Source organism: Papaver somniferum, chromosome 6 (assembly GCF_003573695.1).
Source record: "Papaver somniferum cultivar HN1 chromosome 6, ASM357369v1, whole genome shotgun sequence".
Lineage (NCBI taxonomy): Eukaryota > Viridiplantae > Streptophyta > Magnoliopsida > Ranunculales > Papaveraceae > Papaver > Papaver somniferum.
In genome coordinates, this window is record NC_039363.1 from 46,827,129 (window position 1) to 46,843,316 (window position 16,188).

Sequence of the window (16,188 nt, forward strand, 5' to 3'; positions counted from 1 at the left end):
GGTTGATATGAAAAGTGTTCATATGGATAACTTCGGTTAACTATTGTTGATCCAACAAAGGTGTACACGTTTAGGTACGGTTACTCATATCTAAATATTTATGTGTAACAAGCTAAGTTCGATCTAACGGTTGAAAGATATTAGCTTGAGTCTAATCAGGTTTTCATCTAACGGTGAATATTGAATGCTTTTTTACCAAGATAACATTGATCGCAAACCCTGATTCGAAGACTATACAAGGGAGAACTCTACCAACTGGGAAACCTAATCCCCACACCTCCTGTGTGATGCTAGTTGTGACTAGAGTCGTTTCTCCTTTAACCTTAGGTTTTTATAAAACCCAGTAGGTTAACGACTTAAAAACTTCATTGGGATTGTGAAGCCAGACCCAAATATTTTCTCTGGAGTTGCGTTTTCTAATCTTGCTATTTTCTGTCGTATTGAGTACCATCTTCTCTAAGATTTACTCGAGATTTAATCTCCGATAGGAAAGATAAAAAGTAGTCACAAACATCTTCATCTCATCGTTTCTGATTCCACAATATATTGTTTCTCTACCATACGATTAAGATTATTGTGAGGTGATTGATATTACTAGGCTGTTCTTCGGGAATATAAGTCCAGTGTATCAATTGGTTTTTGTTCAACTTGATTTATCAAAAGATGGAACAATATTCATAGGTATATCTGTGGGAGACATATTTATTTATTCAATAGAATTTTCTGTGTGAGACAGATTGGTTTATCAAGTCTTCGACTTTGGGTCATATCAACTCTTATTTGTGGGTGAGATCAGCTAAGAAAATCAAGTGCGCAGAGTCTTACTGGGATTCAGAGGCGTAAGGAACGCGACTGTACCTTGATCAGTGTGAAATTGGTTAGGTCTCAACTATATTCCAATCCGAAGTTAACTTGGAGTAGGATAGCGGCTTAATACAGTGTGGTATTCAAATCTGGACTGGGTCCCGGGGTTTTTCTGCATTTGCGCTTTCTTCGTTAACAAAACTTCTGGTATCTGTGTTACTTCTTTTCCGCATAATATTTTCTATATAATTGAAATATCACAGGTTGTGTGTAAGTTCAATCAATTGTGAATCCAACCTTTAGTTGTTGATTAAATTGATTGACACTTAGATATTGGTTTTTGATACCATCCAAGTTATTTCTTATATTCAATCGGGCCCGCAAATTCCTATTTGTTTGATTAGAGATTGAATTAAGAAATTGAGATATAACTCTTGGATATACTTTTCTTAAGATTGAGGCTGAATGTCTAGTTGATTCTCTTGAAAGTATATTGGAGTTAGTCCATACATATTGCTAAGCGAAATATTGGGTGTGGTTGTTAGACCCCCGTTTTTTCAGAAAGTAGCATCCAAGTAAGTCATGGGCCTAAAATACTTATAGCTCTGCTTACAAGCACCGAAACATATGAACTGCCTCTGAAATTGTCTCATGTATCAAAAAACTCAAAATTCACATAGCTAAGAGGATTACTTTCCTCAATGGATTTGACATACCAAGCTAAATCCATATACGACATCTCGTCATCTCCAAAATGTTGCTCAACTACTGCTTCCTTCCCTTTACGAGCATGGTGGTACTTAATGTTGGACCAAAAAGTATTCTTAAAGAGAGAAACGATCTGGTTGGGTTTTAAACTAGGATATCCATTTATATGGTCAGACTTCAAATGCTCGACTAACTTAGTTGTCACTGGTGGACTCTTTAACCTCAAACCAACACCACAACTACAAAAAGAAAACATAGAACAAGTAAAAATATATAATGTGCACCACAATGTACACCACTATGTACACCTAAAAATCCTACATAAGTAATGTGCACCACAATGTACACATAAAGCATATATACATACATTATTTATTTATTTTTGAAAAACAATGAACCTTTTCATTAATAGAAATTCGAGGTTACAATGAGTTTAAGATCGAAAACAAGAGAATACAAAGTAACAAGAACATATGGTAAAAGTAAAATCCCGAGAAATCCGACAAGAGAAAGGAAAGGATTACAGAAGTAAGACAAATACAAGTATGGATAAGATCCAATTAAATCGAAGGAAGAATGGTTTTTCTCGGAATTAAATTCCAACCATTTAGTTTGTTTTTCTTCTTTAGAAAGATGTGCTCCCAAAATAGGAGTGATTTGCTCAAATCTCTTGTAACTAGGGATGAAGCTTTCATCGTCAAAAAAATCATCGATGAAGATTCTGTCGCTGGATAAGTTGTGAACAAAGATTCATATGAAGATATCGTCGCCTGAGACAACAAAGATGAAGATTTTGTCGTTGGAGAGCATCACTATTGATCTTAAAACCCAACCCAATAACCAAGAATCACCACTAAAGCGAAGATAAACATCAAAAGAGTAGATAAAATCCCCATGACAGTGTAGATAAGTAAAAAACATGATAACAACTAAGCTAAAACTGCTAACTAACCTAGAAAGCAAGAAATAATGAAGATATATCTCAGATCCGGTCTAAAATGGACCAAATCTGAGCATAAAAGGGTTGTTGGTGATGGTTTTGTAAAAGAAGAAGAACGAGTGAGAGAGAAGAGAGAGGAAGCCACAACATGTTTTTAAAGGAAGTCTTACTAAAGCCTACATACATATAATGCACAACTATGCACTCAACTACGAACATCATAGAAGAAAAATTAGTAATATGGACAAACATGAACACCACTCACCTGTAAACCATATTAGCATCTTTCAGAACAAACCGAGATGTGTCGTCATTCACAGACAGAAAGTTGGACAACCATCACCTTAAAAAGACTTAGCAGGGTTATAATTTGGTCACTTTTTTTTTAAATCTGCTTTACCTTTCAGTTTATAGTTTACCGAACGCTCAGTTACTTATTCTGCAAAGTACAATACAAAAAAAAATCTTTCAAAAGATTTACAACAATAGCAAGCTAAGCCAAATTCTATTGGCTCGGCCAAGTTTTTTTTTTTTTTTTTTTAATAACGAAGGCCTTCAGCAAGGCTAATGATCCCCCTCGACTATTGGTACCACCCAAATAAGAGGCACAGACCAGTACATAGAAGACTTATGTTTTTTTGCCCATTGAGTTAGCTCATGAGCAACAGAATTACAAATTCTGGGTTGAAAGGAAAAAATACAAGCTTTTAAACTAGAAGCAAAAAAACTTAATATCCTTAAAGATAATTGACCCGAAGAGAAACAATTTATAAGGTCTTGAGCATGTGTAAGTTTCTGCCCCATTGTTTTCTCTAACACCGCCCAAATTGGTCTAGGTTCAGCCTCTTCAACAGATTGGACTTCAAACACCATAACAACACAAAAAGAAGCTTTACTGGAAAAATCCCTCATCACATAGCCTGATCCATTGTTCAAAGAATAATTATCAAAGCACCATCAATGTTGCATTTTATCCAACCAGTTGTGGGTTGGGGGGTGGGGTGGGGGGTGGGGGTTGGGTAATCCATGTATCCAGTAAACCAGTATGAATGGAATGGCTAATAGCTCAACAACATAGCTATAGCTCTGTTAAGAACAGCTAAATGGTTTTGGAAAACTAATAGATTTCTACTACTCCATATAGATCAAAGAATGGTGACAAATAGACACTGAAATTCATCAGGCAGTTTAGAGTTAGGATCCACTAACCAGAACATTAACCAATTGGTAAAGGTGTAGGTATTGACACACAGAGAAGATAAGACCAAGACATGCATAAAAGTTTCATTAGGGTGAAGACACCTGGAACAGTCAACTCCATTCATAAGCATTCTAGTCTAAAGAACAGTTCTAACAGGTATAGCATTCCTAGCAATCAACTTTCCAAATAAAAGTTAGAATTCTATGGAGAACTCGAATTTTTTATATACACTTCCAAAATTTACTACAACGGGAGGGTCTTATCTATAATTTTCAAATAGGCAGATTTAAATGTAAATTTAACATTCTTTGAAAAATCCCAAATCCTTCTATTATTAGGAGTGCATAACTATCTTAAGGGAATAAGGTTGATGTTGTCTGCCAAGTTATATGTCCGTGACTGTATTCAAATTCACTCATGATCACGGATGGCGACGATATTTCAAAGAAGGAATAAAAAAGAGAGCATGAAGGAACTTTTATTTGTCCGTCACATGATCCAACATGTACTGAGCTTTTTCTCCACAACGTCTGTCTCAAACACGCGTGTCCCATAGCATTACCCTCTAGAAGCGGCTACTTAAATGAAAAAACAAAGATTATTTTTGTTACCTTTTCGGTTTTGTTTGTTCTCTGAATCTTCACCGAAAGAGACACCAACAAGTGTGTCTAGTTTTCTTCTCAGTTGTTTCAGTTTCTTCAGTTGTTGTTTTTCTTCTTCATCCAATTTTTCTCAGAATTGTTTCAGACTACTCTCAACTGAACTCCACTTCTCGGATCTCAGTAATACCCGAAATTCTCGTTACAGATGTCAATTAAACCAAACAAATCTTAACTAAAACTAACAACTTAGTATCTTATATTATATTCTTAGTAATTCTTCCACAACTCCCTTTTGTCAATTAGGGTTATGTAGTATTTAGTTTTGGTAATGGAAGGAAAGTTAAAGACGAAATTTCTTACGAGAAAACAGTCATCAAAAGCACCAGATAAAGAATATGAAGAAGAAGAAGATAATGTATCAGTTGGAAATGGGATTAATGATTTAGGAGAGGAAGAAGAACCTGAAACTATTGATCCTACTGTTAAACTCATGTATTTAACTAATGAAGGTGATCTTGAAGGAATTCACCAGTTATTAGATTCAGGGATTAATGTTAATTTTAGGGATACTGATGGAAGAACAGCTCTTCATATTGCTGCTTGTCAAGGTTGTAATGATGTTGTTCAACTATTGATTCAAAAGGGTGCACAAATTGATCCTAAAGATCGATGGGGTAGTACGGTATGTTCAAGTTCACTATTAATTATGATTTCTGCTTCTAATTTATATATTTGATGTTCATTAGTGTTTTTGATATATGAAATGTTTGTTGTTAATCTTAATTTGTCTACGAAGGTGTGTACAAGAAATTCCATAATTGAATTTGACACGGCTCAATTTTATTTGTTAGGTAAAACAACAGTATTCGATAATAAGGGAGAGTTGTGATTTTTTTTTTTTTTGTTTCTATAACATTGATTTATGTATTGGTTTAATATAGAGGATAAATTAGTAGCCACATATTGATTTTTTTTTTCTTTTTCCGGCTCTTCTTGGTTAGAGAGCATAACTCATTGGAATTATGTCTTAGTATCTCCCTCTTCGATGTTGTTTACATTACATACTATTTCAATTGGCATCTGTTATGCACCCAGGAGAGCCTGAGAGGTCTCTGTTCTGCCAACTTTTATTGTACCAATTGCACATAGGTTTGATTTTGCGTAGACAGCCTCTTGCAGATGCAATACACTACAAAAACCACGAGGTGATCAAGCTTTTAGAGAAACATGGCGCGAAGTCTATGGTATGGCTTACATATGCTTAAGTTTTGAAATTTATTGTTTGGTTTAGGATTGATAAAATTTCAAATGTACCTAGGTGATCCTCAAGCTTATCAATTCTTGATTTTAAACATTTATTTGTCTAATATTACCTTTACAGATGGTTCCAATGCATGTTCAAAATTTACAAGAGATCCCAGAATATGAGATCGGTCCCGACGAGCTTGATTTTAGTAACAGTGTGGAAATAACCAAGGTAACCTCATTCTTATGATGACCTTTACTTCATTAATGGAAGTATCATTACTAGATTACATTGATGAGTAGAGTTAGAGTCTAACCTTTTATTAATAGCCGGTTTATGACTTCAAACATTTTCATGTGTTTCTAATCTGAAGTTTATGTTACTGCAACTTGCTGCATGTTTTATACTCCCTCCGTCCCACTATTAGTTGACCTATTTATTTTTAGATTTTGTCCCATAATAGATGACCTATATTAGTAAAGAATGAGATATTTCTAAAATTACCCTTTTAATTGATTATTATTAGTATAAGAAATATGCATAATTTGATAGGCATGTATATATTCGTTACATAGGTGTTTTAAAATGCTTTTCAATGGTATAAAGTTTGCGAACATCCATGGTGTAATTTGAGAGATAAATCATTTCTAATTTTACTTGTTATTATCCATAAGGTATAATTGCAAAAAATACTTAAAATACTCTTTTCCCTTCCTTGCCTTAAGAATTGTGCATTCCCTTCCTTGCCTTGAGAATTGTGCAAACTTGAACTAGGTCATCTAATAGTGGGACGGAGGGAGTATTATTCTTGTGAAATATTATTACGTGTCCGTCATTCTCCCTCTTTTACCAAGCCTTATGATCCTCTTGGCCGTATTTGCGTCATTGTGTGCATCTTGAGTAAATAAACATGAAGTGTCTAAATATGATTGAAGAGAGAGAACATTTAAATTGGCAAAGGGACTCAGACATGTCGGCTTCAAACTGAAAGCTTCCTGATAAAAAAAGGTGCTCATTAGGATCCTGTCCAGCAAAGAAAATATAATGTTTTCTCATCGATATATACAAATGAATCTTACAGAAGGTCAAGTAAATCAGGTGTAATACCATATTTTTCTTCTTTGTGCAATTTTTTTTGTTTGTTTTAGCCATTAAAATGATAGGTTTGAGGCATCCCAGTAAGTAGAAAACATGTTAAAATTTGATACTGTCACTATGTTCACCTTCAAAGTAAACCAAAGTTTAAAGGAAGATTCCATCAACAATTTGGCACTTTATGTTGATATGAGCAGTTTTATCTTCTTTTAGAAAAATTGCTTGCAGCAATTGCAAGTAACTTCTAGAATTTCACTTGTTCGACAAACTTCTCCTGTGTAGGATGTATAATCGTAGCACCCACTTGACCTTATTTTCATTTGAAAATATACAATGTTGATCTCTATCTTATCTATCTTAACTATTACAGGGCACGTTCCGTACTGCATCATGGCGTGGAATTGAAGTTGCAGTGAAAAAGATTGGGGAAGATTTGATCACTGATGAGGATAAAGTGTGGGTTGGTTTTTATATTACTAATGGATTTTGAGATATTAGTTGACATATTATCTGGTATGCTTTCAGTTTATGTCACTGAACACTAAATAATATTTTCTTATTCTCAAAAGAAAATATTAGTTGGTGTGATTTGAGTATGTTGTTAAATCATTTGGCCTTTTTATGCATTTGACATGACGCCTATGGTTCCTGCAGAAGGGCTTTTATTGATGAACTTGCGTTGCTGCAAAAGATGCGACATCCAAACGTTGTCCAGTTTTTGGGTGCCGTAACCCAAAGTACTCCAATGATGATTGTCACCGAATATCTACCTAAGGTTTGTCCGTCGTTTATTGAGTTAGTAACTGTTTTCCTCTATTCAGATTATGAAAGTTTTATTGCTCAGCTACAAAAAGTTAGATGCATGCTTAGGTGCAGAAGATATAGCATATCAATAGAAAGCCAACTAGATTCGGAGGGAGACTTTTGCTGGAGTTGTTACCTTCAGAGTAGTTTTGTGCTGCCATCAACTTCTATTTGAATTTATGCTGGTAGCTAGTTAGTTTGGAAAAAATTGCTTTGGGTTCCAGTTGTCTCTCTAGAATAAGGGGAACAAGTGAATGGTAGAAAGTCAAGCATTTAACTTTAAATTGATTGCCTTGTTTATCGCAAGTAATCTGGTAAAAGGTTGAAGGAAAATTTAACATACACTTAAATCAAGTTAACCAAACCATTGGATGCCATAATTGAAGCAAAAATATTGGCATATATAAGCACCTTTCTCTCTTTTTTGTTGTGGTTTAGCAAATAAAAATTCAGATCTTAGAAGATATATTTTTCAAGTTATGGATTACAAATTTCCACAATATGTTTATTACTATACCACGACAATATGGCAAATTTCAGGATTTTACTGTTGGAATTTCATATCATCCCAACTTTAAATTAGATCTATATATGGCTATCATCCGTACTTTATGCTGAAACAAATAACTCTACTTTTAACAAATACTACAACACAAAAGATAGTACTTCATGAGCATCAAAAGATACAAAACTATCTCTCTTTACATATCAACAACATACACGCTATATCATATCTTTATATAGAAACACTATCATACACTCTGTCATTAACAACAGCAAACACAGTAGAACGGGTTACTAATTCTCGTGCTTGAAGAATTGGTTTCAAATTTGAACTTCTTCTATGTCTCGTGCTCGAATGATGGACTAGTGGCTAGAAGAGAGTCCTGGTCATGCTTTAGTGCATGTCTCCCTAACGTTTCCTTCATGAGTTAGAGAGACATCTCATGGCTACATGGGACAGCTCAGTAGATACTCTGTAGTTTTTAGTGCATGATCAAACCATTATCACGGTGTAATCCAGATTACTTCTGGTCGACTTATATTAGGATTGCATAATTCATAAAAAACCAACATCTACTTTATCTTCTATCCCGTTTGTTTGTTTTGCAGGGTGATCTGCGTGCCTTTCTCAAAAGAAAAGGAGCACTAAAGCCAGTACTGGCAGTGAGATTTGCACTTGATATTGCAAGGTTTGCGCTTTCATGTATTATACTTTTTATTCCTTGATGAAATAATTCAACTGCTATTAGTAAATTACTTGGGTTATAATAATAAACATGTGTAAGGAATTTCCAGATCATGAAAGTATTATATGATAGCAGTAGAAGGAAGAATATTCTTTTAGTTTAACAATCAAACCGTTTCAACATCAGCAGTAACTGAAATAGTTGGTTTATCCTTTTATTTTACTAGTTCACAAATATACGGTGCACACAGTCTCTGAATTTGGATAGATCACATTAGTAATTGCCTAGTTGGCCAAATTCTCTTCCAGAAGTACAATTTTTATTTATAGTCTTGGATAGTTACAACAATCAAATAATGAAGTCGCGCTAAGAAGGAATTAAAATGGAATTTGTAAACCAGCAGCAGTTTTTGAAATTTAAAAAGAGGGAGGGTGGAGGAAATCCTAGAAACTTCAATACTGTGAGGTCCATTCTAGTACTAATTAGTGGTCCACTCCCTACTATATACAGAAGCATATCTTTGATTAGGTGCACATTTGGAGAGCTTCAAAATTCGTGGTTCAATGGTTTTTGAATATTTGCGCTTGTGTTTCATCTTATAGTTGGTAGTTCACTGAAAATTTGTGAGTCAATGTTTTAATTAGATCTGCATATTTCCCTTTTTGTATTGTCTCTAATTCTGCTGATTCTTCAGGGGAATGAACTATTTGCATGAAAACAAACCTGAAGCAATAGTCCACCGTGATCTGGAGCCTTCGTAAGTGTCTATGTTTAGCTTTATCTGTGAAACTGTTTTATCTGTGAAACTGTTAATAACAAGATCACTGGTCTCTGTTTTGCATTAAGTCTTTATTTTCCTCAAATTCTGACTTCCAGTGGTTCTTACTTTATCTACGAGTAAGATTACAGAAATATACTGCGGGATGATTCCGGGCATCTGAAAGTTGCGGATTTTGGAGTAAGCAAGCTGTTGAAAGTTGCGAAAACCGTTAAACAAGATAAATTCATATTCTCTCCAGAAACTTCATGTAAGATTAGTGCTATTTGTGTTAAATTTTTTTTTTTGAGCTTTTAATGTCAATTTGACATAGTTACCTGACTGGAAAAGTGGCAATGTTGGACATGTCGTCGTCTTATTCTCAGAAACAAATTGTACTTGGTAATGAAATGGTTTTATACTAATTCATCGAAGTATCTGTCACATTGACACCAAAGAGAGTTCAGTCAATCTCACATCATGTATCAGCATGGTGCTCTCAAATTTGACCTGATCATTAGTTATTTTCTTTGCTTCAACTGTGCTGAGTATTTACTGTTGAGTTAACTAAAATCCCCTGTAATACTTTTTCTTTTGAATAGGTCGTTATGTGGCACCAGAGGTATTTCGAAATGAAGAGTATGATCTAAAAGTAGATGTATTTTCATTTGCTTTAATTCTCCAAGAGGTAAAGGTTTTCTTCTATTACTGCTCGCCTGATTATTTGGGAAAATCTTGAGATGTTAGTCACATTTCCACCTATCTTCTATGCGACTTGTGCTAACTATTTCACACTTGTAATAAGAAAGAAATGACTATCCTAGTATTTCTGAATAATCTCCTCTGTCTTGTGTGCTTTAGATGATAGAAGGGCGCCCACCTTTTTTCACAAAACAGGAGGAAGAAGTTCCTAAAGCATATGCTGAAAAAGAACGCCCACCTTTCGGTGCTCCAGAAAGGCTTTACTCACATGGATTAAGAGAGTAAGTTTTTCGATTAGTTTAATCTATGTACGTATAAGATGCTGCAACTTAGTTGATAGCTGCAGCACGTATTGCTTTCGAACATAACACTGGGTAGTCCCGAATTAAATGTGGTCTTGTAGTGATTCCATTAGATAGGTGTTTGTCTGACACAAACATTGGTCATTTTTGGAAATGAGTAATGTGCTTTTGTAGATCATCCCACCTGCAAAGAGGTTCTGGGTCAGTTTTCTTAGAAAAGGTGATCGTATGGTCCAAAATTTCTAAGATTTAGAGATTCTGTTTTAGGCTGCATCAATCCAATGCTCAAACTTGGATCAAATGCTTCAATTCATGGATGGTGCAATGCACTTCAATACCTATGAAATACACATTTCGTACCCATGAACAGTTTGATACGCTAGGAGCTATCGTACTTACAAGTATCACAATAGCTAAGAAACTAAGACAGCTGGTCCGCGCAGTTCTTCACTTTGATGTAACTCAATCCTCGTCTTGAAACTTCGATGTGTTCTTTCTTGGACGACTCTGTTATAGTTCTTTTTCTCTTCTTCTTTATTTAATGTTTTTTTAATTTGCTTCTTAGAAAGTTAAAGAGTGTTTGTTTACAGCTTGCCAGCATTTCTAATAATATTATTTGCCTTACAGGTTGATAGAGAAATGCTGGAGTGAGAACCCAGCAGATAGACCGACATTCAGAGAAATTATTAGAAGGCTAGATGGTATCGATTATCTTTTTATGCAGAAGAGGCGTTGGAAGGTCAGTACTAGAACTGAAATTTTGGAATATACTTATAAAATCTCCTCGAGCTCAAGATCAGTCGAAGATCGACTCAGGACACTATCTTTGTTTTGATAGAGTTTTGTAACATCAGAAGTTTTCTTTATGAAAATATGGCTATTTTGACTCAACTAACCACCTTAGATTGATCTTAAGTTGTGAAATTTGATGGGGATAGATCACTTAGTTTTGCTTTCCAGTTACCATAGGTTCAAGGTATTATGTTAGATAGACAGATAAGTTGGTTTTCTTAATATGAAGCAATTTTGGACCATTCACTTGAGCTAGTGCATATTAAAGAGTAAATTTCATAAGAACTTCATAGGTTTTTCTTAAGATTTGTCTTACACGGATTTAGTATCATCTTTGCCATTTCGTTTCTCGGCAGCCATTTTTTTCTTTCTACACTGGTATCTACTTATTTTGAAATCTCACCTTCAGTTTGGCTATTTTTTGTATTTACAGATTAATATATTTAAATGCTTCGAGGGTTTTGAGGCCCTGTGGAGGAAAAATCATGCTTGCCCAAGCAATCGATCGTCTCGGTTTTCCACCAGACAATGAAGCAGTGCAGGTCTTCTTGTTTTCTTATACAGGTATATGATAGTTCTCTTGCTTTTGTTATTCCCTAGTTTCGGTGATATAGCCCATAGAGAAGCGTCAAGTTGTCTTTACGGTCTTGTTATTGTGTAAAAAATAATTACCCATCGTTACCCTCCATATTACTTGTTTGTAGACTTGTAGTTATTGGGTAACATGTAATTGTATTTAAACGAGTGATCTTTTCCCTTAAGTATTATTCTCAAAGAGATTCATCTTTGCGTTGTCACTGAATGATCCTTTTTGAATGGTAGGCCTCTTTGAATTACACAGAGAGATGTCAATTGATATAAAGCTTTAGTTTGAATGATTTAAGGGGGGCGTTCAGGATACAAGTCTGAATGAACTTCCAACTCATGGTTGATGCGAGGCATCCTTCACATGGGCATGAGTAGCACACAATGAACGAAACAGCTACGAGGTTGTATTGGTTATTTTGTACGCTTAAATCAATGGCCGTCATAATTATTTGAGTAACCATCAGATTGGTGCTGTTCTTTTGCAGCATGATATTCTGAAACCCCATGTTTGTGTTTCTGAAACATTAATTATTTTCATTATTTTTCCATGAATGAAGTCTCTAAGCACAAACTATCGGAATGTTTAGTGTTTGTATCCGTGTTTTCGCGGGAAGTTTTTGAATGAAACCTGTTTTGAGGCATACTGAATTTTTTTGAGGCATACTAAATAACGCTCGGATTATGATGTGGTCGGGATGCATATATTTTGTACGTGGTCCCTTTTAATATTTTGACACGTACTCAAATTAAAAACCCGTCCTCTTTAAATCCCGTTGCTTTATCTTTTTGAGAAAAAGTAGGAAGTTATGATAAAAAGTTAGGTAATGAAACTGTTTTGGAGAAAAAAATGTAGGTGTCACTTTTTAAAGATGAGCCACATATTTGAATACATACTTGAATGATGTGGCACCGACTAAATAATGCCAAAATAGGGTTGGTAAATAAAAAACAACATCACCAACATCACCCCTTATCCATCCTTTTTGATAATGACATAACTACCCTTATATAATTAGTGTTAATGATTATGATTAGATTTGATTAGCTAGGAATTTTAAGGATTGATTAAGAATTGAATTATTAGTGGTGAATTAGTAGATAAATCAAATTTATGTGAGAGAGTTGAGATTTTTGAGAGGAGGAAGAAGAAGAAGTGAAAAAAAACTTGGGTTTTGAATTTTGAGATTTTAGTGATTAGAAGTGAACAAAATGGGTGATTCAAATCAGAGGTAGACTTCTATATGAGGTTTAATTTTTTTTTATAAGTTGAATCTGTCGAAAAAATGAATTTTTAAAACCCAGATCTACTGACCAGATGAACAGTTCGGCTGAAAAGTTGTCAGCCGAACTTCACTGTGAAACTAACGAATTTAGGTTCGGCTGATTCGAACAAAATTTAGCAAAGTCGCATTAGCCGAACATAGTGTTTCTCTAAATCATACACTAGGTTCGGCTCAAAATTGATACTCCAAGATCAGCCGAACTGATCTTCTGAAAATCCTAATTTCATCTTTGAAATCATATGTTATCGATCAAACAAAATAAAATCAATCAAAAACAAGGTGGGTTTGTTACACATACATTCTAAAATACATCTAAGAGCAATTGAGATTTGGATTTCCCACTCCAATATCGCTCATTTCGATTCGTGTTTGCTTTGGTTGATCAATTTCTTGATTGAATTGGAGTCCAAGATGTTTAAGTTTAGAGTTTATTTTGATTTTTGATTTTAGGTTTTTGAGAATGAGGGCACTCTAGTAATTTAAATTGTTTAAGGGTATATAGGTAATTGCACTACCTTTAGACACCCCTTATAAACTCATCCTAGATGGTATAATGAATGAGTATGCCTCAAAAAAATTGAGTATGCCTCAAAACAGATTTCTTTTGAATTCCGGAAAGTGTATAACGTGAAATTCTAGGCCACCAAAATGACTTGTCTTTGTTTCTTTTTTTTTTGTCCATATTATTCCTGTTCTTTTGTCTATATTCTTCGTGAGTTACTTTTTACAAGGAAAGAAAGTTATTTTTTGTTTTGAAAGGTGCATATTTATTAAAGAAGAACGATTAGAGAGCTGTTCTTACAGTGCGGGTGTAGGTAACTCCATTTCTATCATCCAATACAATATTTGAAAGGAATGATCGACATGTCTTGTCCCAAATTCTTGTAGTTGATGTAGTATCGACCACTTCGTTAGCTAGTTTGTCCGCTGTCTGGTTTGCTTCCATGCAAGCATGTTTTAATCTATTAATCTAACTTGTGGTGTGCTCTCCATTAGCATTTTGATTTCCTGTGCCATTCCTTCTAGATGCCACGGTATGTTGTCATTCTTGTTCGTCAAGATATGTACTAGCGCCTTTGAGTCTGCTTCAAACCATACCATTGGCCATTGCTGTTGTTTTGCCATTTTTGTTGCCAATAGGAGTTCTCATGTCTCTGTCGCACTTGCTTTCGTGATTCCTAGTGGGGTTGCTATTGCCATGATTACTTGTCTTGAACTTGTTCTTCCAATACATCCTGCGCCTGCCGGTCCAGGATTTCCTCGTGCTGCTTGTTTCGTATTAATTTTAATCCATTATTGTTGTGGTGCTTGCCAGTTGACGTGTATCGTTATTTCCTTGAATCCTCTAGTTGATCGTGCTTGGGGTTGTTGTCCTGAATAAATGGGTGCTAGATAATGTTGGGCCCATTGGAACTCTGTAACCATTGTTGGGATTACACTCTTGTGCTGAGTAGCGGTTTGTTTCTTCCTTTGGTAAACCTGGGAGTTTCGACCCAGCCATAAATGCCATACGGTGAATCCGAATATGGTTTTAGTAGTTGCTGGTAGGTTGTTTGCTAACATATCCCATATGTTGTTTGGTTTGTTGGGTGTTGAGAGTGAGGTTGAAGTTGGATTTGGGCTTCTAGGGAGTTGGGTGATGATTAAGTTCCACACATCTATTGCTTGGGTACATTCGGAAAAGAGATGTTATTCGGTTTCTCTATGAATTGGACATAGATTTGTTGGGGTTAGGTTGATGTGATGAAGTGTATCGAAGATTGGTGATCCTTGTAAGACAACTTTCCACAAGAAAAGTATGATTTTTGGTGGGCAATTTAGGTCCCATATCGGTCTAAAGTCCACAGCATTGATGGTTTGGTGTGTAGGTGTTTGTGGTAATGGGTTTGGTGTTGAAGGATGAGGTTGAGTAATGATTGTGTATCCGGTTTTTGCAGTGTAATCTCCTGATTTTGAATGTGGCCATACATACCTGTCTTGGATGGGTTGGGTTGGTAGGTATATATTGATGATGTTTTGGGCCGTTTGTAGGTCGAATGATTGGAAGATGAGTTGGTGGTTCCATGAATTTAAATCTTGGTTGATGAGTGCAGCCACTTGTGTATTATCTGGTAAGGTTGTAGCGACTGGTGAAGTTTGTTTTGGTATCCATTTGCTATGGATGTTTGTTGAGTGACCATTACCAATGACTTTGAAATAATTATCCTACAAAATAGAAACCATGTTAGTTAAACTTTTCCAATATGGGCTTGCACTTGGTGCTGTCGGCCTGGTGTTCGTATGCTCCAAGATTGGTTCGAGATGAAGGTATTTATCATCACATATCTTTCTCCAAATTGATTGTCGTTCTGACTGCATGTGCCATACTCTCTTAAGTAGTAACTAGATTTGTGCCCGTGCTACGCATCGGGCATCACTTGGGGTGTGCAGGGCATCGCCCCGCCCCGTGGAGATGCATTTTTGATTTGGTGTGCGCGAGCTTCGCCCGCTCCGTGTAGACGCAGTTTTGATTTGACGTGCGGGGGGTTTCGCCCTGCCCCATGGTGATGCATTTTCGATTTGGTGTGGCAGGTGAATACATTAAATAGGTGGAAAAAATGAAGGAAATATGTGCAGATTTTATTTATTTTTTCGTTTTATCTTGACAGAAAATATGTGTGAAAGATGTGTTTTTTTTTTTCCTTTATGTATTAAATAAAGAAAAACAAAAATAGTCCTAATATGGTAGTTACTTGACTTTCCGAATTGAATTTGGACTTCAAAAAAATTCCAACACAGTAAGTTAAGTTTTCCTTTTGAAACTCTAATTTTTAGACTAATCATGTGTTGCCAAGTGTCCTCACCAAAATTCTCGTTTCAAAAAAGCCACAAATTTTGAGGTTTTTTCTTCTCATTTTTGTTTCATAATCATAAACCACAAATCTCTTTCTCCATTTTGTTATATATATTTTTTCGTTTTCTATCTATTATCTATCTATCCATCTAGTGTTTCAGAGGCATATTCTAGTTATCAATACAAATTGTGCCATTCTTTGAAAAAAAAAATCGCGCCTTTTAGCCACATTGGTAAGCAAAACTATTTGATCCCTAGCCTAATATAAATTTTGATCCTATTTTGTTATAGATTTTGTTCGTTTTCAATTTATTATTTATCTGTCTATCTATCTAGTATTT

The 16,188-nt window shown here is 35.2% G+C and overlaps 1 protein-coding gene across 1 annotated transcript; it reads left to right on the forward strand.

Moving 5' to 3' along the window:
* Positions 1-4,249: 4,249 nt before the first annotated feature.
* LOC113287471 (integrin-linked protein kinase 1-like) lies at positions 4,250-12,372 on the forward strand. The gene is made up of 13 exons (XM_026536237.1): positions 4,250-4,937; positions 5,425-5,499; positions 5,637-5,732; positions 6,967-7,052; positions 7,251-7,371; positions 8,514-8,593; positions 9,285-9,347; positions 9,500-9,618; positions 9,950-10,035; positions 10,209-10,330; positions 10,979-11,090; positions 11,577-11,707; positions 11,966-12,372. Exons 1-12 carry the CDS (start codon positions 4,584-4,586, stop codon positions 11,673-11,675), a joined length of 1,413 nt encoding a protein of 470 aa, XP_026392022.1. The 5' UTR covers positions 4,250-4,583; the 3' UTR covers positions 11,676-11,707; positions 11,966-12,372.
* The last annotated feature ends 3,816 nt before the right edge of the window (positions 12,373-16,188 follow it).